The sequence below is a fragment of the Trichechus manatus genome, unplaced genomic scaffold (assembly GCF_000243295.1).
Source record: "Trichechus manatus latirostris isolate Lorelei unplaced genomic scaffold, TriManLat1.0 scaffold00183, whole genome shotgun sequence".
Taxonomy (NCBI): Eukaryota; Metazoa; Chordata; class Mammalia; order Sirenia; family Trichechidae; genus Trichechus; species Trichechus manatus.
In genome coordinates, this window is record NW_004444119.1 from 2,852,599 (window position 1) to 2,880,089 (window position 27,491).

Here is a 27,491-nt window from a genome sequence, read left to right on the forward strand (position 1 = left end):
GTCCTTCCCTTCACCTAAGATAATTCTTGTCTACTATCTAGTTAGTGAATAACCCTCACCCTCCCTCCCCACCCTCATAACCATCAAAGAATGTTTTATTCTGTGTTTAAACCTTTTTTCGAGTTCTTATAATAGTGGTTTTCTACAATATTTGCCCTTTTGTGACTGACTAAATTCACTCAGCATAATGCTTTCCAGTTTCCTCCATGTTATGTTTCACAGATTCATTGTTGTTCTTTATTGTTACGTAGTATTCTATTGTGTGAATATACCAGACTTTATCTGTTCGTCTGTTGATGGGCACGTACGTTGTTTCCATCTTTTTGCTATCATGAACAGTGCTGCAGTGAACATAGGTGTGCATATATCTATTTGTGTAATGGCTCTTATTTCTCTAGGATATATTCCAAGGAGTGGGATTGCTGGATCGTATGGTACATCTATTTCTAGCTTTTTAAGGAAGTGCTAAATAGATTTCCAAAGTGGTTGTACCATTTTACATTCCCACCAACAGTGTATAAGTGTTTCAGTCTCTCAACAACCTCTCCAACATTTATTATTTGGTGTTTTTTGGATTAATGCTAGCCTTGTTGGGATGAGATGGTATGTCATTGTAGTTTTGATTTGCATTTCTCTAATGGCTAATGACTGTGAGCATTTCCTCATATGTCTGTTAGCCGCCTGAATGTCTTCTTTGGCGAAGTGCCTGTTCATATCCTTTGCCTATTTTTTAATTGGGTTATTTGTCTTTTTGTTGTTGAAGTTTTGCAGTATCTTGTAGATTTTAGAGATTAGATGCTGATTGGATTTGTTGTAACCAAAAATTTTTCCCAGTCTGTAGATTGTCTTTTTACTCTTTTGGTGAAGTCTTTTGATGAGCATAAGTGTTTGATTTTTAGGAGCTCCCAGTTATTTAGTTTCTTTTCTGGTGTTTGTGCATTGTTACTTATGGTTTATATTCTGTTTATGCCATGTATTAGGGCTCATAGCATTGTCCGTATTTTTTCTTCCATGATCTTTATCGTTTGTGATTTTATATTTAGGTCTTTGATCCATTTTGAGTTAGTTTTTTTGTGTGGTGTGAGGTATGGGTCTTCAGTTTTTTGCAGATGGATATCCAGTTATGCCAGCACCATTTGTTAAAGAGACTGTCCCCAATTAATGGATTTTGGGCCTTTGTCAAATATCAGCTGCTCACAGGTGGATGAGTTCATGTCTGAATTCTCAATTCTGTTCCATTGGTCTACATATCTGTTGCTGTACCAGTACCAAGCTGTTTTGACTACTGTGGCAGTATAATAGGTTCTAAAATCAGACAGTGTGAGGCCTCCCACTTTGTTCTTCTTTAGTAACACTTTACTTATCCAGGGCCTCTTCCTTTTCCGTGTGAAGTTGGTGATTTGTTTCTCCATCTCATTAAAAAATGCTGTTGGAATTTGGATCAGGATTGCACTGTATCTGTAGATTGCTTTGGGTAGAATTGACATTTTCACAATGTTGAGTCTTCCTATCCATGAGTAAGGTATGTTTTTCCACTTACAGAGGTTTCTTTTGGTTTCTTGTGTAGTTTTGTAGTTTTCATTGTATAGGTCTTTTATGTCTTTGGTTAGATTTATTCCTAAGTATTTTATCTTCTTGGGGGCTATTGTAAATGGTATTGATTTGGTGATTTTCTCTTCAAAGTTCTCTTTGTTGGTGTAGAGGAATCCAACTGATTTTTGTATGTTTATCTTGTATCCTGATACTTTGCTGAAATCTTCTATTCCAGTAGTTTTCTTGTGGATTCTTTGGGGTTTTCTGTGTATAAGATCATATTATCTGCAAATAGAGATACTTTACTTCTTCCCTACCAATTTGGATGCCCTTTGTTTCTTTTTCTAGTCTAATTGCTCTGGCTAGGACCTCTGGTACAATGTTGAATAAGAGTGGTGATAAAGGGTATCCTTGTCTGGTTCCTGTTCTCGAGGGGAATGATTTCAAACTCTCTCCATTTAGGATGATGTTGGTTATTGGCTTTATACAAATGCCTTTAATTATGTTGAGGAATTTCCCTTCTATTCCTATTTTGCTGAGAGTTTTTATCATGAATGGGTGTTGGACTTTGTCAAATGACTTTTCGGCATCAATTGATAAGATCATGTGTTTCTTGTCTTTTGTTCTATTTATGTGATGGATTACATTGTTTTTCTAATGTTGAACCATCCCTGCATACCTGGTATAAATCCCACTTGATCATGGTGAATTATTTTTTTGCTATATTGTTGAATGCTTTTTTTTTTTAGGGGACTCTTATTTATTCATGATCCTTTTGCCACTCAACGTCACGAGGGATTGTGATAGGTGCTCAGAGGAGAATGCACGTGGGGCTGGGGTAGTGGCAGGGGATGTTGGATTCTATTGGCTAGAATTTTGTTGAGGATTTTTGCATCAATGTTCATGAGGGATACTGGTCTGTAGTTTTCTTTTTTTGTGGTGTCTTTACTTGGTTTTGGTATCAGGGTTATGCTGGCTTCATAGAATGAGTTTGGGAGAATTCCATCCTTTTCTGTGCGCTGAAATACCTTTAGCGTAGTGGTGTTAACTCTTCTCTGAAAGTTTGGTAGAATTCTCCAGTGAAACTGTCCAGGCCTTGCCCATTTTCTGAGGGAGCCAGCCTTTAGGGTTGGGATAGCTATTGGTCTATTGTCAGAAGAGAGCTGCTTAAGCGCTCTGCGTGAGAGGTAGATAGAATTTGTAAAATAAATAAAAAATGTAACATTGTTTGATTACTTTTGTCTTAGAGTGGAAGAGCAGGCTGGGTGATTTTTACAGTATATTTTTGCCTGAGTAACTTTAGGAGTAGAGTTGGCTTTCTAAGTGTTTATATAAACTTCATTGCTGTAAGGAATTCAGGAGGAGGTTTGTAAATATTTGTGTTCCTTCAATTTCTCAGGTTTATTTGTCTTTAAATTTGCCTAGATTTACTAGTTTACGTTGATGCACCTGCCAGATAGGATATTTCTTTGCTATACCTGTATTTTGGAATAAGGAAGGCTTGTTGAGTATTAATAATAGTACTAGCTAAAATGTATTAATTTCTTTCTATATGCCAGCACTGTGCTAAGCATTTTATAAGCAAGTGACTTAGAACAGTTAACTGACTAGCTCAGAGTTATGCATCTGATGTCACAAAACCAGGGTTAGGATCCAGGTAACTGGTGCCAAAGTTTTGCTTTTATCCACTTCTGGAGTTCTTTGGAACTAGGACTAAAATCTGAAGCTACCCTGATATTGGATATAGAGGTAGTCACCCACTCAGGAAACTGATTGCTCTGCTAGAAGTTATGGGGGAGATTTGGCAGTCCTGATAACTTTTAGGGAAATAGCATCATCTGGTTTACTTTTTTTTAAGGATAGGAAATTCCTAGCACTGAGTGCATGCATTAGAAAAAAGGAAAAATCTCAGATCAGTAATCTAAACTGGACCTCAGGAAGTTGGAAAAAGAAGAGGAAAATAAACCCAAAGCAAGCAGAGGGAAGGAAATAATAAAGATAACAGCAGACATCAGTGAAATTGAAAAAAAGCAGTACAATAGAGAAAAGTCGATAAACAAAAAGCTCGTTCTTTGAAAAGTTCAATACAGTTGACATATCTCTAGCAAATCAGGCAAAGAAAAAAAGGGAAGTCACAAATTAATATCACGAATTAAGCAAGGGATACTACAGACCCCGTAGACATCAAAAGGATCATAATGGAATACTACCAACAACTCTATACATATGAAATTTGACAAGTTAGATGAAATGGACCAATTCCTTAAAAAGTACAAACTACCATGACTCACCCAATATGAAACAAATAATTTGAATAGCCCTATAACTATTAAGGAGCACTGGTGGTGCAGTGGTTAACTTGGCTGCTAACCAAAAGGTCGGCAGTTCAAATCCACCAGCCACTAGTTGGAAACCCTGTGGGGCAGTTCTACTCTGTCCTCTAGGGTTGCTATGAGTTGGAATCGACTTGAAGCAAAGGGTTTTAGGTTTTTTTTTTTTTTTTTAATAACTATTAAGGCAATTGAATTCATAGTTAAAAAACTCCTGAAAAAGAATTCTCCAGGCCCACTAGTTTGACTGGAAAATTCTACCAAACCTTTAAAGAAGAATTAACACCAATTCTACACAGTCTCTTCCAGAAAATAGAAGACGAGGGATGATTTCCCAAATCAGCCGGTATTTCTGTTACTATATACATAACAGTGTTAAAAAAGAAAACTACACACCAGTATCTCTCATGAATACAGATGCAAAAATTCTTAACAAAATATTAGCAATAGCATTTTTGTTAGGTGCTGATGAGTCAGTTCTGACTCATAACGACCCTATGTAAACAGAACAAAACACTGCCTGGTCCTGCACCATTCTTAAAATTGTTGTTATGCTTGAGCCCATTGTTGCAGCCACTGTATCAATCTAAGTTGTTGAGGGTCTTCCTCTTTTTTTCTGACCTTCTACTTTACCAGTCATGATGTCCTTCTCTAGGGACTGGTCCCTCCTGATAACATGTCCAAAGTATGTGGGACGAAGTCTTGCCATCCTTGCTTCTCATGGGCATTTTGGCTGACCCCATACTAAACCCCATTACCATCAAGTCCATTCTGACTCATAACAACCCTGTAGGACAGAGTAGAACTGCCTCACAGTGTTTCCCAGGCTATAAATCTTTATGGAAGCAGACCGCCACATCTTTCTCCTGTGGAGCAGCTGGGGAGTTCAAACAGTCAACCTTTTGGTTAGCAGCCGAGGTCTTAACCACTTTGCCACCAGGGCTCAAGGGCACTATGCTAAGTGAAAAAAGGTCAATCTCAAAAGGTTACATACTGCATAATTCCATTTATAAAACACTCTCAAAATGACAACATTATAGAGATGGAAAAGAGATTAGTAGTTGCCAGAGGTTAGGGATAGTGGGGTTGTGGGTGACTATAAAGAGGCAGCACAAGGGAGTTCTCTGTGCTGATGGAAAGCTCTGTAGCTTGATTGGTAGTGGTTGCACAAATCTACATATGTGATAAAATAACATAACTATACACACACATTGGAACAATGTCAGTTTCCTGGTTTTGATATTATACTACAGTTACATAAGATGTAACCATTGGGCAAACTGGGTGAAGGGTATACCTCTCTGCTATCTTTGTAACTTACTCTGAATCTACAATATAATTATTTAAAAATAAAATGTTTACAAAGTATAGAACTTTCTTAGAAATCATTTCTACATTATGTTTTTGTTGACATGTAATCAAATACTTATATATTATACATGAACCACAACTGGTTAGTTTTATAGCGCAAATAACTTACGTTATTTTGTTGTTAACACTACTTAAACCTGTTGCCATTGAGTTGGTGAAGAGTAGGACTGCTCCATAGGGTTTCTAAGGAGTTGCTGATGGATTCAAACTGCTGACTTTTTGTTTAGCAGCTGAGCTCTTAACCACTGTGCCACCAAGTCCTTAGAAATACCTCTGAAACCAGTGTTAAAACTTGCAAATGCTTGCTTAACATGAAAAAGAGAGAAAGTAAAAAAATAAATAAATATTTGGAATGCTTCAAAAGATGCTTTCTTCTCCATGGCCATTTATCCTATGGAGGATGTAAGCTGGGAGAAAAGGGAACTAACATTCATCGTGCACCTAATATGTGCTAGAATTGTGCTGAGTCACCTGGGAGGGTGACATACATGTGTAACCTGTTGTGCAGTTCTTTTTGCAATTAACTACCATTGCTGTAAAGGGCCTTAATAGCAACGTATCTAATGGCTTTTTTTTTTTTTTTTCTAAATTTTATTTATTTGGTTGTTAAGAATATACACAGCAAAACAGATACCAATTCAAGTTTCTACATGTACAATTCAGTGACATTGATTACATTCTGTGTTGTGCAACCATTCTCACCCTCCTTTTCCACTGTTAACAAAAACTCACCGCCCAGAGCTTCCTCTCTAACCTTTCCAGTTGCTGTTGTCAATTTAATCCCATATAGATAGTTCTTAAAAAAGCATAATGCTCAAGGCAGACATTTTTTACTAGTTAAACTAAATTATTGCTTGGTTTTAAGACTTCAGGGGATATTTTTGGTATAAAGTTTCAAGATTATCTCAGGGCAATAGTTTCAGGGGTTCATCCATCCTCCATGGCTCCAGAAAGTCTGGAGTCCATGAGAATTTGAAGTTCTGTTGTGCATTTTCCCCCTTTTCCTCAGGATTCTTCTATGGAATCTTTGATCATAATGTTCAGTAATGGTAGCTGGGCACCATCCATTCTTCTGGTCTCATGGCAAAGGAGGTAATTGTTTATGGAGACAATTAGCCACACATTCCACATCCTTTCTCCTTTCTCTCTTGCAAATAGAGACCAATTGTTGTGCTTTGGATGGCTGCTTGCAAGCTTTTAAGACCCCAGGCACTACACAGTAACTAGGAGATAGAACTGAAGCACGACACACGTTATTAGGCTAATTAACTGGAATGTCCCATGAAACCTTGACCCTAAACCTGCAACCCAAGGAACCAAATCCCTTGAGGTGTTAGGTTGCATATAACAGCCTCCCTAATGACTTAATAGGCTGGAATTTTTCCTGATTTTTTCCAAACATTTGTAATAATAAAAAAAAAAAAATTGTACTTTAGATGAAGGTTTACAGAACAGTTTCTCATTAAACAGTCAGTGCACATATTGTGTTATGACATTGGTTAACAACCGCACGACATGTCACCGCTCTCCCTTCTTGACCTTTTTTTTTTGTGAAAATATACATAGCCAAAGATACACTATTTCAAAAATTTCTACCTGTACAATTCAGTGACATTAATTACATTCTTCCAGTTGTGCTGCTATTCTCACTATCCTTTTCCAAAGTATTCCATCACCATTATCTTCAACTCACTGCCCCCTAGGCTTCCCATCAAACCCTTTGAGTTGCTGTTGTCAATTTGATCTCACACAGATAATTCTTTTTTTTCATTGGTAATTTTTCATGTGTGATAGTTTATCTTGTAAGGAGAGGAAGAGAGTGCCTGGCTGGGGAGGTATTCTTCCAGACTATTCCAACTGCTGTTAATAATGAAGTCAAATGATGGAGATAATTTATGATTTACCCTAAACAATATACTATTGAGACAAGATACATAACTAATACATAAATGCTTGCCTAGTAAGTGGTCAACAGCGGAGAAGCTACCTCAGAGTTACAGGAATAATTTGGTAGTTTTTGATTTTTATATAAAAAAAAATTTCAAATGTCCTATTTTTTTCCTGCAAGAACTAGGCAGCCCAAAGCCCGGGTGGAAGGCAGATAAGCAAAATTAGTAAAAGTGTACTTTATAAAAGGTTATTTTGGGTAACACATTTGTTTCATAGAGCTTGACTTATGAAATTGTTTTATAACGTACTCTGTAGTTTTAGCCCAGGATGCCCTCTTGTGTTTTATGTGTATGCTAAGCGCTTACCCACCGTGCCCGTTTTTTTTGGCACTTGGAGTGTAACTCATTTGGCTGCACAGTAAGGTCGGAGCACGACCGGATGGACTTGTTTGGGACACGCCGCCGCGGTTACAGGCCGAGGTGGCCCATCACCAGGTGGACTTCAGCACCACGCGCTTTGCTCGGGCCGCCCCTGCCCCGCCCTTTTTCTTCCGCGTCAAACTAATTGGCAAACGCGGCCAAGCCTTAGAGCCCTAGCCCTCCGCCGGCAGCCGCGCGAGCCGTTTCATCCGCTCTCTCCGGCAGCTGCGTAACCTCCGGCATGCCCCGCCTCCGGCATGCCCCGCCCCCGGCCGCAGCCAATCAGCCGCCAGCGCAGGTTGGGACGGGGCGTGCCCGAGGGGCGGGGCGCCCTCCACTGGCAAGCGGCGCGACCAATCAGCGCGGGCTCTGCCCCCGGCCGCCCCGCTCCACGCGGCCACTGCGCCTTTTCCGGAGAGGGGCGCGGGGTGTCCGGCCGGAGTGGCTGAGTAACTCTGTTGTGCGCGGAGGTTGGTGCGTGTGGGGGCGCGGGTTCGCATTTTCGAGATGGCTGAGCCGTCGGACAAGGCCGTGAAGTACTACACCCTAGACGAGATCAAGAAGCACAACCACGCCAAGAGCACCTGGGTCATCCTGCACCACAAAGTCTACGACGTGACCAAGTTCCTGGACGAGGTACGTGGACGCGGAGGCGCACGAGGATAGGCCGGGGTGCACAGCCGGGGACAAGCGAGGGGCGCACAGCCCCGGGAGGGCGGGGATGGGAGCTGCCTCCCTTGGAGCGGGAGCAGCGTGGTGCAGCAGTGGAAAGACTTCCCCATCCTTCCTCTGGATCCGAAGCCAAGGGGTCTCCACCTGGAGAAGCGGGTTCCTAAACCGACCCGGGGCGGGCCCCCTCGCGCGGAGCTCTTGGAGGTCTGACTGTGTCCACACCGCTGCCCCTGCGGTCGCTCACCGAGCACCTGGAAGGAGCGCAGTTAGTCTCCACCGCACCGAGTTCTTATCCACCTGGTGGTGAGGGGCACTTCCCTACTCCTGGGCTGGGATCTGCTACGCGGCGTGGGCTGTGAGGAAGCTGGAGGGGAGAGAGGAAGAGAGTTTCCTACTCTGTGAGCAGGACTTGATCTTCCAGCCGCTTTGGACGTTGTAAAATAACCTCCCTTGAACTTTAAGGAGAACGTTCCTTTGATGAGATCTTTCAAAGTAGATTATAATTTTTGCTGTGAACTCTAAGGCACTTTTCTGATAATTGTTTTTGCTGCCTCTGGATGTGTTTTATCACTTCACGGGGTTTGAATCTTAAATCTTAGACAACACTCACCCCCTCCTTCCTTTACCCCCCAATTAATGAGAACGTTTTTTGATGGGAATTATTATCATAGTTTGAGGGGAGAAAAAACAAAAATAGAGACCTGATCTTAGCCTGCATCACAGTTTCTATCAAGGGACTTGTTTTTGAGTCTGTTAACAACTATTTACAAATAAGTTGGAGTTGATGTTTATTAGTAAGATAGATTACTCTTAACTTGTCATTTGATGGAGTGCCAGAAGATAAACTGTTCTGATTCGTGACAAGTGGTTCATAGTAGGGAATCAGATTTGCCCTGTCCTGTTCCCTTTGGCTGTACTGATTTTGTTCAGTGTGTGTTTCCCACAAACTCTCATGGAACCAGAGAGCTTATTTGCCTTTAGAGTTTCTTGAGATAACAACTCTGAAAGATAACATCAGGCCTAATGGACTCTTAAGTGTCTACTTACAACTACGTCTCTACCCCATGGTATATGTAATTCTGGGATTTTAAGGTACCAGTGTGTACTTTGTGTATTTGTGTCTGTAAAAAAAAGAGTAACATTTACACAAGAATGGTATATTTTACACTATGGAACATTTACCTTTCTTCTTCTGTTTCTTTTTTTTTTTTTTTTAACCATCCCAACTTACCTTCTACCTACTTCTAAAACAGGGTTTCTCAACGTTGGGATTTGGGGCCAGATAAATCTTTGCCATGTGGGTTGCCCTGTACAGTGTAGAATGTTTAGTAGTATCCCTGGCCTCTACCCACTAGATGTCAGTAGCACCTCCCCCCTTGTAGTAACCAAATATGTTTCCAGACATTGCCAAATGTCCCCTGGGGGCAGAATTGCTCCTGGTTGAGAATTCACTGCCCTAAATGGTACCATGCATAACGTTTAAGGGCCAGCTTCTCAGAAGGAAATTATTATTAAAATTTATTGTAAACTATTTGCTTTTGCCATTTCATCCTGAAGAGGCACGAAGGAGGGGATTGTGTAAAACTGGAAAGGATACAAAAAAGCTGGTCAGTGGATAAATTAGCTGAAAACAGATTCTTTTATTCTTACTTTCTCAAAGTTTTTAATACCCCCTCTTTGAAAGTAGCTTAGGGAGAATGCCTTTTAAGTAAACTGAAATGAAATGAGTTTTATTTTCTAATCATAAATGCTTGACTAACATTTGATAACTAGTACTTATAGAGAGATAACTAAAAAGTAATATTATAGTGTGATAAAAGCACAGTTTGTACAGCATTTCCTGTGCATTCAGTTTTTCTTAATTAACCAAACCCGTTGCCATCGAGTCGGTTCTGACTCATAGCAGCCCTGTAGGACAGAGTAGAACTGTCCCATAGGGTTTCCAAGGAGCAGTTGGTGGATTTAAACTGCCGACCTTTTGGCTAGCAGCCAAGCTCTTAACCACTGTGCCACCAGGGCTCCTTTCTTAGTTGGCACTTGATAAAATGCTCGCTATATTGACCTACACCTGGTTTGAGTTTGGGACATCTCTGCTTTCTGGTAGTTGCTCCCTCCCTTTTTATCAGATGATCCCGCGTCTGTTTGAGTTCTTCTAGTACGTGTCTCACACAGGCAACTGTGGAACCACAGGGAGAGATGTCGTTTCTGTTCTCAGAAGCTTCCATCAGAGGAAGCCGTTAATAACACGGACACTGTGCTGTGGACTCTTAGGTGCAGCGGAGTGTAGTTCCATAGTTACATAGTGGACTCAAGAGGAGAGGTCTGAGGCTTTTAGGAATTGTCCGGGGAAGTAGTAAATAGGGCCTAAAAAGGGCAGTGATAGCAGGAATGGAAAGGAGACTGGTTCACAAAATGTTTTTATATACCACAGAACAATGAAGATTAAGGTCAAAGAGGAAGATGGCTGACACGTTGAAATTGGAATGGCTAGAAGGATGTCATCAACGAGGAGGAAACAGTGGTTTTGCTTTGGCTATGTTGACTGTAACGGGTTGGAGGGCTTTTCTTTAGAAGTTGGGAGAGCTCGTACTTTCACTTGTCTGCCCACGTGCTCTTAGAGCTGGTTGAGAACTTTGAGGAAATGAGGCCACCTGGAGGTGTCATTGACTCTGCTCTACCTTCCCAGCACATCTTGGGTGTTCTTTTTATGGATGTTCCTTCCATTTGCCATTTTTATCATTTGCTTTTACTCTCTCTGCCTGTTTATGGCTTAGTTCTAGTGCCCTGCCCCTCGGATTTCCACCCTCTGATTCTGCTTTCTGGGCCTCTCTGGTTTATACAGCTGGTCTAGAATTCCTCATGGGTGGCTTCCTGTGCCCATTTGAGTGATGTCTGAAATAAATGCACATTGTCTAATTCAGAGATTTTCAGCAGGATGCTCTGCCAGATAGTTGTACTTTTTCCTAGATCCCCTGTGTTTTCATTATTTCGTTAAGCCAGAGCTCTTTATCTCATGCCTACTTTTAAAACAGGAATGAGCCTAGAGTATCTCTGTCTCTCTCCCCGCTTTCCCGGCCCCCTCCCATCAGTAAACAACTCCAGAAGTGGAATGAAGCCTTGGCATGTTAACTAAAGAGTATTCTATTTTCCCTAGTTTACCTTAGTATGAAAGCTTGGTTTTTTGTTTTTGTTTTTGTTTTTTTTACTTTCCTACCTCTAAACAAAAGGTCGGCAGTTCGAACCTACCAGCTGCTCTGAGGGAGAAAAGACCTGGTGATCTGTTCCCATAAAGATTACAACCTAGGATACCCTGTGGAGCAGTTCTACTCTGTCCTATAGGGTCGCTATGCACACAATAACAACCACCTCTAAAATGAACTTGGCCTCCTCTGTTGTTATGGGATGGATCTCCATATACTATGAATTCATCAGTCTGTGTGTACGATAAGATATTTCATGGCTGATTATTTTTACTTTCTTCCTGAATGTCATAGATTTGTATGCATATCTACATTCATGTTGAGAAAATATATGTGTGGTGGTTGGAAGGGAGCCATACTCAGATTCTCTGTAAAGTGGGAGGTTGATGATAGTGCCTACTTCACAGGGTTGTTACGAGGGCAAAATAGTCATCATTCTGTATCAAGTATATGGTATGTGCATGGTAAATGCTAGCTATTAAACTCATTTTTAAACTGCAGCAGTAGGGGTCAAGGCTAGGTAGGAGTTTTCTTTCTGTACCGTCCTATGTAGCTGTGTGCTTACTGTGAGTTTTTAGGTGAAGGTGTAAATCTGGCAAGTGATGTTGAAATGGGAGAGTATCATATAAATTATAACCTTCCAGTCAAGAACATAGGTTTACATTTCTAAGTTGCTGTGCAATGGGAGCTTTCTTTTCCTGAAATAATGGGCACATAAAGCTGTTTTGTTGTTCAGGAGGAGGGGTAGAAATCTGAGAGAACCCTGCCTCACAATTAACGGCAATTTAAATAGCAGCAGGTGTTTACTTACTGGCTGATACTCACCTCTGAGATTATGAGCTTTACTGCCTGCCTGTTTTGAACGAGATTTCTGTGTCAATCCTGAGTCCTAGTTTTTGAATTTATATTCATGAAATGAGTCCTGCCACATAGGGTCCCTATAAGTTGGAATGAACTCGATGGCAGAGTTTGGTTTTGAGTTGTATATGATTATATTATTATCAGAGTTAATGATTGCAGAACACTGAGGGACAGTTACTTGAAATGAAAATACAACTTTTTTGTTTTGAGGGAAAATAATACATGATTATTGTAAATAATCGAACAATGTAGAGAAGTAGAAAGAAAAAGATAAAAACCTTCCAGAATTCTACCACCCAGAGGTAACGTCTGTGAACGCATATGATGAGTGGGAGTTGGTGGCCATTTATTCAGACAGCTCTACAGCATACACCCTTGTACATGTATGTATTTTACGTAAACGATAATATACTCTACGTGCTGTTTTGTAATCGCCCCCCCCCTTAACTATATGTTGAGGGTACTATTCCATGTCAGTAAGTCATATTTTCATGGCTGCCTCTTTATTGTATGGATATATCATAGTACATGTAACCATTCCTTTCTTTTTGCACGTTTTGTTGTTTACTTTCTCATCTGTGTGATTATCTCCTTGTGGTATGTCTTTATTCCTGGGATTGGTGGGTGAAAAGATATACACCCTATGCATTTTTGATACGTTACCAAAGTGCCCGGGAGCTGTTGTTACCAGTGACCACTCACAAGTGCTAACTAACAGACCAGTGAAAATTTTGTTTTCCCGGTTCTTGCTTCTTTTGAGTAACTGAGAAACTTGATTGTGATTACTTGCCTCTTCTCTTGAATTGTTTGTTTACTTTTTATCAGAAGGAAAATGTATTGAAAATAATTTTTAGCCCCTTTAGCTTGGAAATTCTCTTGAAAGTTCAGCTGTTGCAAGTAATACCACATCTGTCCTGTAGGAAAATTAGCCGTGATGGTCAGCACTAACACATTAAGTTGTCCAAGATTTCAGAGCTTTCAGGAAAGTGGCCTAAGGTGACAGCAGACTTAAATGAGAATTTAAATAGCTATGGCTTAAAAGCTGTTCTCTCCCTGTTTCTTTCCTATTACCTTTGAACTTGTGATATAAACTTAAGTGTATTTATTGGCTACCTGTGTTCTTTTACTAAGTAACATGCTAGGAACCCGGGAGAAAAAGCAAAGAGAAGTTTTGAATTGGAAGTTTTGAACAAAAAGAAAATCCTTGGAAGGTAAAAGCAAAAGTGTACCTTTTTCTCCATGTATTGTAGTTTTACCATGTTGCTGTCTGAAAGACAAAGGAAAAGGATAGCCATTCCAGTTTCTCATAGAGGAGGTTTTCAGTAAAGAGAGCTCTGATAGAGCCTTCAGGACTTCAGTTTATGGTATCTGGCATGGCTTTGAGAATCAGGGTGGTTTTGTTTAGGAGGGAGATTGTTTACATATTGAAACAATATCTTGAATATGCATGAAGAGATTAAATGTTGCTGCTGTTTTGGAAGAGCCTTCTTTAATAACTGCCCTTGGAGGAATTGTTCTAAATGGCAGTATATGAGGTCACTGCTCTTCTAGAAATCCCAGAATGGCTTCAGTTGATCTCCTGCCTGCTCCTCTCCCCAGATTCCTCATACTGTCTACAAAAATTAACTCAGAATGGATCATAGATTTAAGTATAAAATGTAAAACTTTTAAAAGAGGTTTAGGATTAGGCAAAGAGTTCTTAGACATGACACCAAAAGCGTGATCTATATAAGAGAAAAACGTATAAATTGAACTTTATAAAAATCAAAACATTTGTTCTTTCAAAGACTCTATTAAGCAAGTGAAAAGGGAAGCTACCAACTGGAAGATGATTTTTGCAAATCACATATCTGACAAAGATCTTTCTAAACTCAACAGTAAGAAAACAACAATCTGAATAGAAAATTGGCAAAAGACTTGAGCACACATTTCATAAAAAAAGATATGTGTATGAGACAAATAAACACAAGATGTTCAACATCATTAGCCACTAGGGAAATACCAATTAAAACTACAGTGAGATACCACTATACATCTGTTAGAATAGCTAAAATAAAAAATATTGGTAATACCAAATTGTGGTGAGGATGCAGAGAAACTATATTTCCACACATTGCTGGTAGGAAAGTAAAATGGTACAGTCCCTCTGGAAATCAGCCTGTTTTTAAAGTTTAAACATATGCTTACCTTACAACCCAGCAATTGTACTCCTGGACATTTATCCTACAGAAATGAAAACTTACGTGTACACAAAAACCTGGATACAAATTTCCTAACAGCTTTATTTGTGATAGCCAAAAACTTGAAACAACTCAGATATCTTTCAATGGGTGAATGGTTAAACAAACAGTGTGTACATCCTTGTAGAGATTCTGTGTACCCATCACCCAGATGTGAAAAGCCACTCAGCAATAAAAAGGACACAACTTGAATGGATCTTGGTATTACGCTAAGTGAAAAAAGACACTCTTAAAAGATTACATACAATATGATTCCATTTAAATAACATTCTTGAAATGACAAAATGATAGAGATGGAGAACAGATCAGTGGTTGCCAGGGGTTAGGGAAGAGGAGGGGAAAGGTGTGACTATAAAGGGGCAGCAGGAGGAAGTTCTTTGCGATAATCGAACAGTTCTGTGTTATACACATCTCTACATGTGATAAAAAATGATAGAGCAGTATGCAAAGACATACTAGAACAAACATAAAACAAGTGTGTGCAAAAATGATGACATCAGCATCTGTAGTCTAGTTAATTGTGACAATCAGTTTCCTGGTTTTGATAATGCAGTATAGTTGTATAGTTATGTAAGATGTCTTCCATTGGGGGAAGCTGGGTAATGGGTACGCGAAATCTCTGTGTACTATTTTTTGTAAGTTCTTGAGTCTATAACTATTTTACTATAAAGAGTTAAAAAACAAAAAACAAACTTCAGTGGTTCCCCATCTCTTTAATGGTTAAAGCCAAAGTCTGTACAGTGGTTCCAAGGTCCTGTGTCATTTGGTTTCTAGTTACGTCTCTGATGATTTTATTCCTGTCGTCTTCCTCCTGGCTCATTCTGCTTCAGCCGTACTGATGCCCTTGCTCTTCTTTGAACACACCAGATATTTTCCCACCTTGAGTCCTTTGCACTGGAATGTTCTTCCCCAGATACCAGCATGGCTCATTCCTTCACCTCATTCGAGTATTTACTAAATTATCACCTTCTCAACAAGGCCTCTCCTGACCACCCTATTTAAAATGATCACCTTCTCAACAAGGTCTATCCTGACCACCCCCGTAGCCCCCTGCACTCCTGAGCCCCATTACCCCACTCTAGTTTTTCTTTTAACATACTGTATAATTTCCTGATTGATTATGTGTATTGCTTATCTGTCTCCTTCCACTAAAATGTATGTTAACGAATATAGGAATTTTTCTCTGGATTATTCACTGGTGTATCCCAGCTCCTAGAACAATGCTGGCACATAGAAAGGACTCCAAAAACATTTATTTAATTAATGAATAACTAAATGTTTATAAGTAAAATATTAGAAAATTGATGCAGTATGGCTTTTGGACTAGCTTGCGTAATTTCTTTTTATTTATTGTGCTTTAGGTGAAAGTATTCAGCTCAAGTTAATTTCTCATACAAAAATTTATACACATATTGGTTTGTGACATTAGTTGCAATCCCCACATTGTGACAGCACACTTTCCCCTTTCCACCCCGGGTTCCCTGTGTCTGTTCAACCAGTTCCTGCCCCTTCCTGCCTTCTCATGCTGCCTCTGGACAGGAGCCGCGCATTTGGTCTCGTGTATCTGATTGAACTAAGAAGCACACCCTCAAGTGTGTTCCTTTTTGTTTTATGGTCCAGTTTAATCTTTGTCTGAAGAGTGGGCTTTGGGAATGGTTTTAGTTCTAGGTTAACAGAGTGTCCGGGAGCCATAGTTTTGGGGGTTCCTCCAGTCTCTGTCAGATCATTAAGTCTGGTCTTTTTATGTGAATTTGAGTTCTGCTCTGCCCTTGTCTCCCACTCTGTCCGGGACTCTGTTGTGTTCCCTTTCGGGGAGGTCATTGGTGGTAGCCGAGTACTATCTAGTTCTTCTGGTCTCAGGCTGGTGGAGTCTCTGGTTTGTGTGGCCCTTTTGTCTCTTGGGCTAATATTTTTCTTGTGTGTTTGGTGTGCTTCATTCTCTTTAGCTCCAAGTCAGATGAGACCAATTGATGTATCTTAGATGGCTGCTCTCAAGCTTTTAAGATCTCAGACACCATCATCAAAGTGGGATGCAAAACATTTTCTTCATAAACTTTGTTATGCCAGTTGACCTAGATTTCCCCAGAAACTATGGTGCGCATGCCCCAGCCACTCTATCCCTCAAAGTATTTGGATGTGTCCAGGAAACGCCTTAGCTTTTGCTTTGGTCCAGTTGTGCTTGCATAATTTCTTTTTAAATTTTTTTTTTATTGTACTTTAGATGAAGGTTTACAAAACAAATAGTTTCTCATTTAACAGTTAGTACACATATTGTTTATGGCATTGGTTCACAACCCCACGACACATCAACATTCTCCCTTCTTGAACTTGTTTTCCCTATTACCAGCTTTCCTGTCCCTTCCTGCTGTCTAGTCCTTGTGCCTGGTCTGATGTGCCCCATTAGTCTCGTTTTGTTTTATGGGGCTGTCTAATCTTTGGCTGAAGGGTGAACCTTGGGAGTGACTTCATTACTGAGCTAAAAGGGTGTCGGGGGCTATACTCTTGGGGTTTCTCCGGTCTCTATCAGGCCAGTAAGTCTAGTCTTTTTTTGTGAGTTAGAATTTTGTTCTACATTTTTCTCCAGCTCTGTCCGGGGCCTCTGTTGTGATCCCAGTCAGAGCAGTCGTTGGTAGCTAGGCATCATCTAGTTGTACTGGACACAGTCTCATGGAGGCCATGGTAGTTGTGGTCCATTAGTCCTTTGGACTAATCTTTTCCTTGTATCTTGTTCTCTTCATTCTCCCTTGCTCCTGAGGGGGTGAGACCAGTAGAGTATCTTAGATGGCTATTCACAGGCTTTTAACACCCCGGACGCTACTCACCAAGGTAGAATATAGAGCATTTTCTTTATAAACCAAGTTATGCCAATTGAGCTAGATGTTCCCTGAGACCATGGTCCCCACGGCCCTCTGCCCAGCAATTTGGTCCCTCAGGGAGTTTGGAAGTGTCTGTGGAGCTTCCATGACCTTGCCTTGTACAAGTTGTGCTGACTTCCCCAGTATTGTGTACTGTCTTACCCTTCACCAAAGTTACCACTTATCTGTTGTCTGTTTAGTATTTCTCCCCTCACCCCTCCCATCCCTTGTAACAATCAAAGATTGTTTCTTTTGTAGTAAACCTTTTCATAAGTTTTTACAGTAGCGGTCTCATACAGTATTTGTCCTTTTGTGATTGACTATCTCAGCATAATGTCCTCCAGTTTCATCCATGTTGTGCTTACATAATTTCTTGACAACCTGTTTTATTTCTCCCTTGACCCCACCTGCATGTTTGAACCAAATTTATTATTATTAACACTATACATAAAAGGGAAGAGAAGCCCAGTTATTTGGGTATTGGGGGTGGGGAGTAAAAATAGAAATGGTGCCACCATCAGTCTGCCTTTCTTTCACCCCTCATCTCAGGGTGAGGTGTGCCCATCAGCTCATCATTTGATGGGTTGTAGACAGAGTAGATAAACAACCTCTTTTAGATTACAACCCATGGCCCCCAATTTTGGTGGCTTTACTATGAGGTTCATTGGGTTGAGTTAGGTCACAAAGCAAGAGGTGCACTGTGCTAGCTTCAGCATGCTGGTGGTAAGATTCACCATGTTTCCTCTCCTTTGGCCCTCAGAAGTGGGCCTGGCCCTCTCATCATTTTGTTCTGCGGCTGGCAGAATCAGGCTACTTGATTAAATCCATAGAAATTTCTTGGAGATGAATTGGGGGGAGGGGAGAGTATGATCCCCTGGGGTTTGGTGCTAGAATTGGCCTTCAACAGGCCCATGTACAAGGACCAGGTGCTTACTAGGTACTATACAGGGTTCTCTGTGGTGATATAAAATAGGAGTGGGGAAGAAAGGGAGAAGTGAAATTAATATTACATGAAAACTTACTATAAATCAGGCATTCTACTAGTTATATCAGTTAATCTTCACTGCAGTTTAGGCGGGAACTATTTACTGATGGAGAAATGGAAGCTCAGAACGATCAATACTCAGCTGGGTTACTCAGCTAAGACGTTGCAGAACTGGACCTAGAATTTCAGATTCTTCTAACTCTAAGCTAGTGCTTTTTCCATAATGCTATACTGCCCAGACACAGAAGCTGTGGAAATTGGAGAACAAACCATAGCATCTAGAGTACAGAGTAGGACAGGGAACCCAAATGTTTAAAGAAGGTACATATTAGCGCCGACGGAGGTTTTGAAGGAGGCTTCACAAAGGTGAAGGGGCTTGGAGTATGATTGGACTAAGTATGTTTCTGGTGAAGAGTCTAATTTAACATTTGATAAGTGGTATGGGAGAGGGTTATTTGTAAAGTAGTAGTTGTTGATAGGTGCTGTCAAGTCAGTTTTGACTCAAAGCGACCTTATATACAACAGAACGAAACACTGCCCAGTCCTGTGCCATCCTCACGATCATTGCTGTTTGCAGCCATTGTTGCAGCCACTATGTCAGCCCATCTCGTCGAGGGCCAGTCCCTGGAGAAGGACATCATGCTTAGTTAAGTAGAGGGTCAGCAAAAAAGAGGAAGACCCTCAATGAGATAAAGTAGTTGAGAGGTGGTATATACTTAATTCTCCTTTCTAATTGTCTCCCCTGCAAAACCAAAATCAAATAAACTTTTAAACATCTGTACACATTTTTATACATATGAAATCTGGTAAAGCTGAATATTAAGAGCAACCTTGAAGAAGAAGCGGTCACCCATGTGCATCTGGATACGTGTTAGCGGAGGACTGGTGAGGGCTGCCAGATGGACTCTGCCTCAGGGACACACAGAAAGATCTGGACTTAGGTGTCTGTTAGCATTTCTCAGGGAAGTGGTTTACTTCTTGTATGCACAGTGATTAAGAGGATTGATCTGGAGACAGACTACCTGAGTTCATGCCCTGCATTGCCCTAACTATCTGTGTAACCTTGGGAACCTCTTGATCTCATGGTACTTAAGCTTTGTATCTGTAAAATGGGCATGATAGTAATACTTCCTTCTTAGGCTTGTTGTGAGGCTTAAATGGGCTGCCACATAGTGTCCAGAACTATTCCCGATGCATAGGAAGCACATGTTAGGTACCATTATTTGTCATTATTTCCCCCCAGACTTACTCTCCACTGCTAGAGTGAAAGGAGAGAAACTGAAAGCTAGAAGTTAACATAAGGAATGGTTACCTTGGACAGTTGTTCTGGCTGGGCTGTGAAAGAGATCTTAGGCAAAAAAACTACAGAGAGCTCTCTCCCCTGTCCTACCTCTCCAGGTTAGTTTCCCATTGGTGATGTGACTCTTCATCTACCCACGTAAACTCACTTGCGTGACCTCCGCTGTTATTTACAGCTTCTTGCAGTTCCTCCAAGATGCCATTATGTTTTCTGTCTCCGGGCCTTTGTGATTTCAGCTTCCTTTGCTTGCTGTGCTCCCATTGTTCATCTGGTGAACTGGCCTGAACCTTGCAACACCAGAATTCGAGCATCGCCTTCCAAGTGAGCCCTTCCTGGCCCTTTCTCTTTTGGTTTGCATGACTTGCATTCTCCTATGCAGAGCTTGGCAGGGCACACAGCAAATGTCTGAGTGAAAGAATGATCTCCTCAAGCCAGCTGAGTGAATGAATAGAGGGGCCTCATTAAAAGTTTCATCTCATTGATAGAAAACTTTGTAAACAGATAGTGGCGATAGTTGTACAAATGATGAATGTACTTAATGTCACTGAATTATACATGTAAAAAGATACTGAAATGGCAAATGTTTTGTTATATATATTTTTTACCACAATAATAATAATAAAAAAAGTTTAATCCCATGAACTTCAAAGTAAAATAGGGAGAAATAATTCGGATGGTACTTGTGAACCTCTGATCCCTGAGGATTCAATGAGATAAGGTATACAAGGCCCCAGTACTGTCCCAGACACAGATGCTAGTTCCTCATCAGTGTAGAATGGAGGTGGGATGCCCTCAAACCAGCTTTGAGGCCGTCACCCTTTGCCTTCTTAGAAAACGGAATCTAGAAATGATAGAAAGAGAACATATGGTCTAGCTAGCTTGTCATTTTTTTTTCTAAATCTTGTATAAACAGTTTGCTCTCTGTCATGGATTGAGTTGTGTCCCCCAAAAATATGCATCAACTCAGCTAGGCTGTGATTCCCAGTATTGTGTAATTGTCCACCGTTTTGTCATCTGATGTAATTTTCCTATGTGTTGTAAATCCTATCTCTATGATGTGATGAGATGGGATTAGCTAGCGGCAGTTATGTTAATGAGGCGGGACTCAAATCTACAAGATTAGATTATATTTTAAGCCTGTTTTGTTTTGAGATATAAAAGAAGTGACTAGGGAGACATGGGGACCTCATACCACCAAGAAACAAGTACCAGGAGAATAGCGCATTCTTTGGACCTGGGGTCCCTGTGCTGAGAAGCTACTCCACCAGGGGAAGATTGATGACAATGACCTTGCTCTAGAGCCGACAGAGAGAGAAAACTTTCCACTGGAGCTGATACCATGAATTTGGACTTTTAGCCTACTAGACTGTGAGAGAATAAATTTCACTTTGTTAAAGCCATCCGTGTTTGGTATTTTGTGGTATTTCTGTTATAGCAGCAGTAGATAACCAGGATACTCTCCAGACTCATGTCAGTTGTTTTCATTTTTGACTTAACTATTGCAGATAATCTCTTTAAATTTTTTGCTTGTTTATGGATAATCTGTTTACCATTTTTGGCAGTGCTGAATACTTGGAATGAAAAATCCTGTTTAAAACTCCAGAATTGGTGGACTTTTGATCCACATAACATTGCATTGAGGTCAAAAGGGTTTTTTTTCATTTGGTTTTTGCTTGGTTAAGAAAACCCTGAGAGATAATGATGACCTGATGGATATTGCAGTATTGTAGTGTAGTTCTGCATACCCAGTTGGGTTTTTTGTAGGGACAACCTGATAGCCAGATAAGCCCTGATGTAGAAGTTGTGGGGTGTATGTGTGTGTCTTGAATTGGTAAGGCCCAGGAAGGCAAGGAGATGGCAAAATTTCTTGAGGTTTAGAAGATGGGAGAGAGATTCCCCTCCCCTCCAAAGTTCACAAAAGGCAAAAACTTTATTTTTAAGCATTCTTTATGTGTCTAAAGTCAGATATATTATTTGTTCAGAAATATAAAAATAGTCATGTAATTTTCACATTACAAAAAGGGGGGGCGGGGTGTTGAGCTAAGAGTCAGAGACCTGGATTTTGGTCCTGCTTCTTTCACAAACTGTCAGTGTGACCTTGGGCTTAATTTCTCTGGGTCTCAGTTTCCCCATGTGTAAATTTAGAGTGTTGGATCTCTGGAAGTCCTTTTAAACTCTAAAGTTCTGGGATCCTAATCTTCAACCAACCTGTTCGAACCAGGATCTCCAGCTCAGATTTATGCTTTTGATGCCAGGGCTCACAGACAAGGTGGAAAATTTATTATCAAGGCTGGAGCTTGTGATGAGTCGACGGGAAGAGATGGGGCTCAGAGGTGTAACACTGTGCTGCTTCCACACTGGTGGAGATCACCGGGGTGCCTAGACTGGTGCCCTGCATATCCAGGTTTTTATGCTCTGAGTTTTTCCCCCAGTTTCCCAGGCCCAGTGATAACAGCCCCATTGGCACATTCATCATGCCATTTTTCTGTCCAGATGCTCACAATGGTCCTGGTTATCTTCACAACGTGTTGGCTTTCAAGCCGTACATAATTTGGTCCATTCTAACTGTCTGACCTTACATATTTTGTTTTATTCAAATGGATCTCTTCACTAACCCCAAGCACACTGCACACATTTCTGCCACTAAGGCTTTATTCACATTAATACTCCTTTTGAGTTTATTCACCTTTATCTACCCTGTTTATCCAAATTTTAACTATCCCAAAGAGGCCTAGGTTAATTTTTAAATGCTCATACCTTTCTGGACTTCTGTTTCGTGAACACTTAAGATGGCCACTTAATATTGCTCTAATTGTTTGATAAATGTGAGGACAGTTACCCTAATTTGATTTTAAGATTCTTGAGGCTCACAACTGTTTTTTAGTGCCTTTTATGTCTTAGAACTTTAGTGCCTGGCACATGGTATTTGTTAACTAAGTGACATGTTAATTAGAACTAGGCTCAGAAAAACCCCAAATGACTGTGCTCAGACAAGATGGAAGTTTGTCTTTAACAAATGAGCTAGCTCTACAGTCTAGGGCTGGTGTGGTACCTGGGCTCCATCCAGGCCCCAGGCACCCACATGTCCAGCTAACTGTTCTACATCCCTAGGGTATGGCTCTCATCCTCATGTTCAAAGGCAGCCTCCACATTCCAGGCAGCAGGAGGAGAAAGGATTGAAGAAAGGGCAAAGGGGGCACACCGCCTTAAAGAAGGTTTCTGGAAGGTTCTCCTGACACATCTGCTTACATTCCATTAACTTTAGCCAGAATTTAATCACATGGCATACCAGCTGCAAGGAGGCTGGGAAGTGTTTCTGTTCTAGATGACTATTTGCCAGCTGAAAGTTTAAGCATTAGGGAGGACAGAGAAACATACTGGGGCAAAGAGTGGTCTTTGCCCCCAATCGATTTGCATGTTTAACTGAGGACACCTCTTGTGCTAGGTAGATGTTGAAACTCTCTTTGTTGAGAAATTTGAGAGACATTTGACGTTAATACAGAAATTCACCATTGTAAGATCTTTTGATAGAGTACATGAGATGGTCAAAGCAGTATTTGAGGAAGCATATTCCAGTAGTGATATATAAAATGGATAAGAACGGGTGAGGGATTGGAGAGAGGAAGGCCAGGTTTGGTGACCAAGGCCACAGTTTTATTTATAAGAATGTCAGCCTTTCTTGTCACATGAGCTAAGACCTTCTGACCTTAAACCTTGACATTTTATAGCTTGTGTTTTCAAGGTCACTGAAATGTAGGAATTGTCAGGGTTAAGGACAATGGCTAAGCAAAAATATTATTCTGTATCAAGTCTGAGACTATCTCATTTTATGAAGTCAAGAGGGAGTATAGCTGGTAAAGATAATTCCAAAAATATGTTTCATACTCATTTTTCTTTTTTGGGTAGAGAACCTAAAGAGCTGTGAAGTGGTCATAGAAACCAACAAATAGGGTTGAGGAATGGGCCTGGAGAATTTTTCACTCAGTAATCAGTGTCTGAATAAAAAGATAGCATGTCTGAATCTAGAGTGACTTTGACCTTATGAGCAACATTTTCTTTCTGCTTAAGATTATTGTCTTCATGTTAAGAATTTATTATTTATTGAAATCACCTATATGAGAGTAGCATCTAATTTTATCTGTTTTAGCTTGCCAGTTTTTATAAATCCATTTTCAATGTACACTATTAAATATGAAATAGAATTTTCCTGCAGCTTGAAAAATTCTAGGTACTATGGAATTTCTAATAATGCGTTTGTTCCTTTATTTACATTTCTTGACTTCGTTCCCAAAAGAATTTGAAGCATCATTCTCATTATGTAGGTTTTTTAATTCTTGGCCTCTTAACATGCAAAAATAATTCCCAGATCACGCCTTTATTGATTGTACTTATTCTATAGCTGACACTTGATACATTTGCACTGTTGTGTTCTTGTAAAGCACCTTCTGCTATTTCACACTGATACCCATTTGTGTGTGTGTGTGTGTGTGTGTATGGGAAATTTGAATCTTTTATTTTCATTTGAAAAAGTTAACATGTGATTTTCAGTTTTCTTTTTTGTGCCTTTCTGTGTTTTGTACTGTGAACATATATTGCTTTTATAATCGGGAAAAAGCTAAAAGGGAAAATAGGCAGACAGACAGACAGATAGATAGGTATCAAACGCACATACTGTCCCTTCCTGAAACTTCATGGGCTTTCATATCAAGTGGTGGTGTGAGTTTAATTGAAATTATTTTTGTCATGTCTTTGTTCCTTAGGCTAGAATTTTGTTGCCACCCCAACAAAAATGATCCATTTTATTTCTCTCACCACTAGTGATTACTGAAGTAGAGAATATACAGCAGTTAGAGGGTGAGGTGCACGCCTGGGGACTAGCGTTTGTCACATGAACAGTACTGGGCATGACATTGATGAGGCGTAAGGGTTTGGGCTTGATCTAATAGGTTTGGGTCAAGCTCTTTCCTATAATGAACTAGGGTATAAACCATTGAGCTCCATAGCATTCTCTGTGAGCTTCTTGGAGCTTGGGTTATGAATGAAGCTTCTTGTATGATCAGTAGGAGGAGGCTGCAGGTGTGGAGATAACTCTAATCATATTGGTATCTTTCATGAAGGAAGCAGTTCCAAGAGCACTTGAACTCCATCCACACTGAGTGTTTTTTCAGATAAAAGCAACTTCTTGCCAGTAGAGAATATTTGGAAAGCAGTAGGTGGGTGGGATTATGGCTAGGCTGACTTTGTAGTTGGATAGTGACATGTTGGTTATTGGTTTTAAGTGTTTTGATTTTTCACAGCAGCTAACACAGTTTACCTGGAAATACTGGCTTGGCTCTATCAATTAAAGATGAAATTAGAATCTGAGCTTGTTTCTGTTGCTTCATCCAAAGGATTATAAATATTACTTAAGTCATTTTGGATATTTGATTCCCAGTGAAGAATAATTTATCAAGTTTGTAATATTTTCTTCCTTTTTAGCTCATGTTTTACTTGGTAGACAGGGATAGACACTTTAGATCACTGAGTAGTACTGAGCAGGCTCAAGTATTGGGGTGACTGAGGCCCTCGCCCTCCCTATTAGGCATTCACTGTACTGAGGGCTCCTGATGCCCATCCTCCTACCTGGAAGTGAACTATTCCTTTCTTGAATTTACTGACATTGTTCATTTGGCACTTTTTGTTTGCTCCCTTATATGTATTCCTCTTGCTTTGGTATGTATTTAGTAGACCCTTGACCTTGATAAGCCCTCAATTCCCACGTGTAAGTACAACTGAATTTATCACGTTGAATTAAGTGCAACTGAAAAGCTTAAGTGACCGCTTCAGACCTTTAGTAACTGTGCAACAATGACTAAAGCCATAAAACTGTTCATTTATATTAAATTAATATCAATAAAATAAAAAGCTATAATAAACTACTAAAACAAACTATATTATGCAAGCCTTTGTTGAGACAAGAACTTCTCCTCACCCCTTAGTGCCCTCAGATTGGCAAGATGGTGAAACAGGTCTGACTTGATCCTAAAGCCTGCCACATAGCCACCAGAGAGTCATTTAGTGCTTGGCCAGCTTTAACTTTTATGTTGCTTTCGCCTTCTTGGATAAGTCAGTTGACAAAAGCTTTTTCTTCAAAATAGTTTGGTTTGTGCTAAACTCTTGTTCTAGCATTGATCCTTCTTCATAATAAGCCTCCCCAGCTTGAGAGGAATGTACTGTCCAAGCAGTAGGTCTCCTGATGCTATGCTTCTTTTCTTGTCAGAACATGCAGAGGAACACCCTAATAGTCTAAGCTAACTTTTAGTTACAGTGAAGTTTAGTTCAGTAGCCACAGTAGTAACTTAAATGACTGTTCTCACATTTTAGTATAGGTTCCAAGATCTCTTGCAATTACTTTTCTATTGAGAATCACTTATTTCTCTCCCTGTCAGACACACACATGCACACACACAGCATTGTTAGATGCTATCGAGTCAGCTCAGACTCATGGCATCCTTAAGTGTAACACAAAATGTTGCTAGTCCTGCACCGTCTTCATGATCATGGGTATGTTTGAGTCCATGTTTATGGCATATGTGTATATAGTACAGTATGTGTGTGTGTGTATATATGTATATATATATACTGTGTGTGTGTGTGTTCCATCACTGGGAGACATTAAGAACTGACTGCAGGCAATTATACAAGGGACACTTGTGCTGTTCACTTATTGGACCCTTATAGGTGATTTGCTTACGGGCAGGGTGAATTTGATCTAAGACGATACTCCAGCTCAGTTTAAGAATTCCCCTCCCCCCACTACAAACATATTTAATATAACCAAATACCTATTTTCTTTTTTTCTGGTCGGAGAACTCCTTCTCTTGCCTGAAAATCTCTAGACTTCATTTCCTTTGTCCAGCAATTGGACCCCAATTGTCAGTCATCTTAGAGAAAAAACTTCCCCTCTCCCCATCATGACCTTCCTTTGTTTTGCTAATAAAAGCAGCTAAAAGCATTAAAGTGCCTTTCTTACACAAGGCTGTTTCCCCTCTGCCCTCTTTCCCCTTTGCCTCCACTGTTCCATGTGAATAATACATCCTGATCACACAAGTCACTGCACTTACCTGCTTTTCTTTTTCTTCCTGCTGGAAGGTAAGTTCTGCAAAGGCAGGGGACATATTTGCGTGTCCACCCTAGTACATGGCAGGCACTCAGGGTGCTTTCCAAAGAGAAATGGCATACTAGTCTTTGCTCTTGTGGACTGTAACCCCGGCATCTGTGCATAATGGCATAAATACACACTTGGATGGAAGAAGTCACAAGTAGGCCAGTTCCAGATACAGGCCTCAAGGAAAAATGGATTGGGGTCAAGATTAGGAAGAGCAATTTTGAGAGCTTTATGGAAAAGTGAAGAAGGCATTTCCAAAGGATTAGAAATATATTCCTGATGCTTTGATTACCCTGTGAATAACAAGGGGGAAATTAACACCTTATTATTGGAGAAAAGTTCTATTGCACTTTCAAGAAGGAAATTGAATACAAAGGTATATGTTGTAGTTTTTTTGTTTTTTAATTTTATTGTAGTAAAATATATATAGCAAAGCATTTGCCATTTTAGTCATTTTTTACATGTGCAGTTCAGTGACGTTAATTACATTCATCATGTTGTACAACCATCACCACTATGCGTTTCCAAATATTTTCCAAACAGAGACTCAGTTGTTAGTTGCTGTCAAGTCAGTTCTGACTTATGGCAGCGGCCTTATATGTAACAGAATGAAGTGTTACCTGGTACTGCACCATCTTCATGATCATCGGTATGTTTGTTGTAGCTTTTGTGTCAGTCCACCTCACTG

The 27,491-nt window shown here is 40.3% G+C and overlaps 1 protein-coding gene across 3 annotated transcripts in view; it reads left to right on the forward strand.

Moving 5' to 3' along the window:
• The first annotated feature begins 7,767 nt into the window (after nt 1-7,767).
• Nucleotides 7,768-27,491, forward strand: part of LOC101353518 (cytochrome b5) — a 37,219-nt gene continuing 17,495 nt past the window's right edge. For 2 of the 3 annotated variants that reach the window (XR_002825761.1, XM_004387301.2), the window contains exon 1: nt 7,769-8,179. Coding sequence is in view for 1 of the 3 variants with exons in the window: in XM_004387301.2 (XP_004387358.1) it covers nt 8,051-8,179 (129 nt within the window). In the remaining 2 variants the exon portion in view is untranslated. Of the gene's footprint in view, nt 8,180-27,491 lie in introns of all 3 variants that reach the window. The other variant, XR_002825762.1, reaches the window with a different exon arrangement.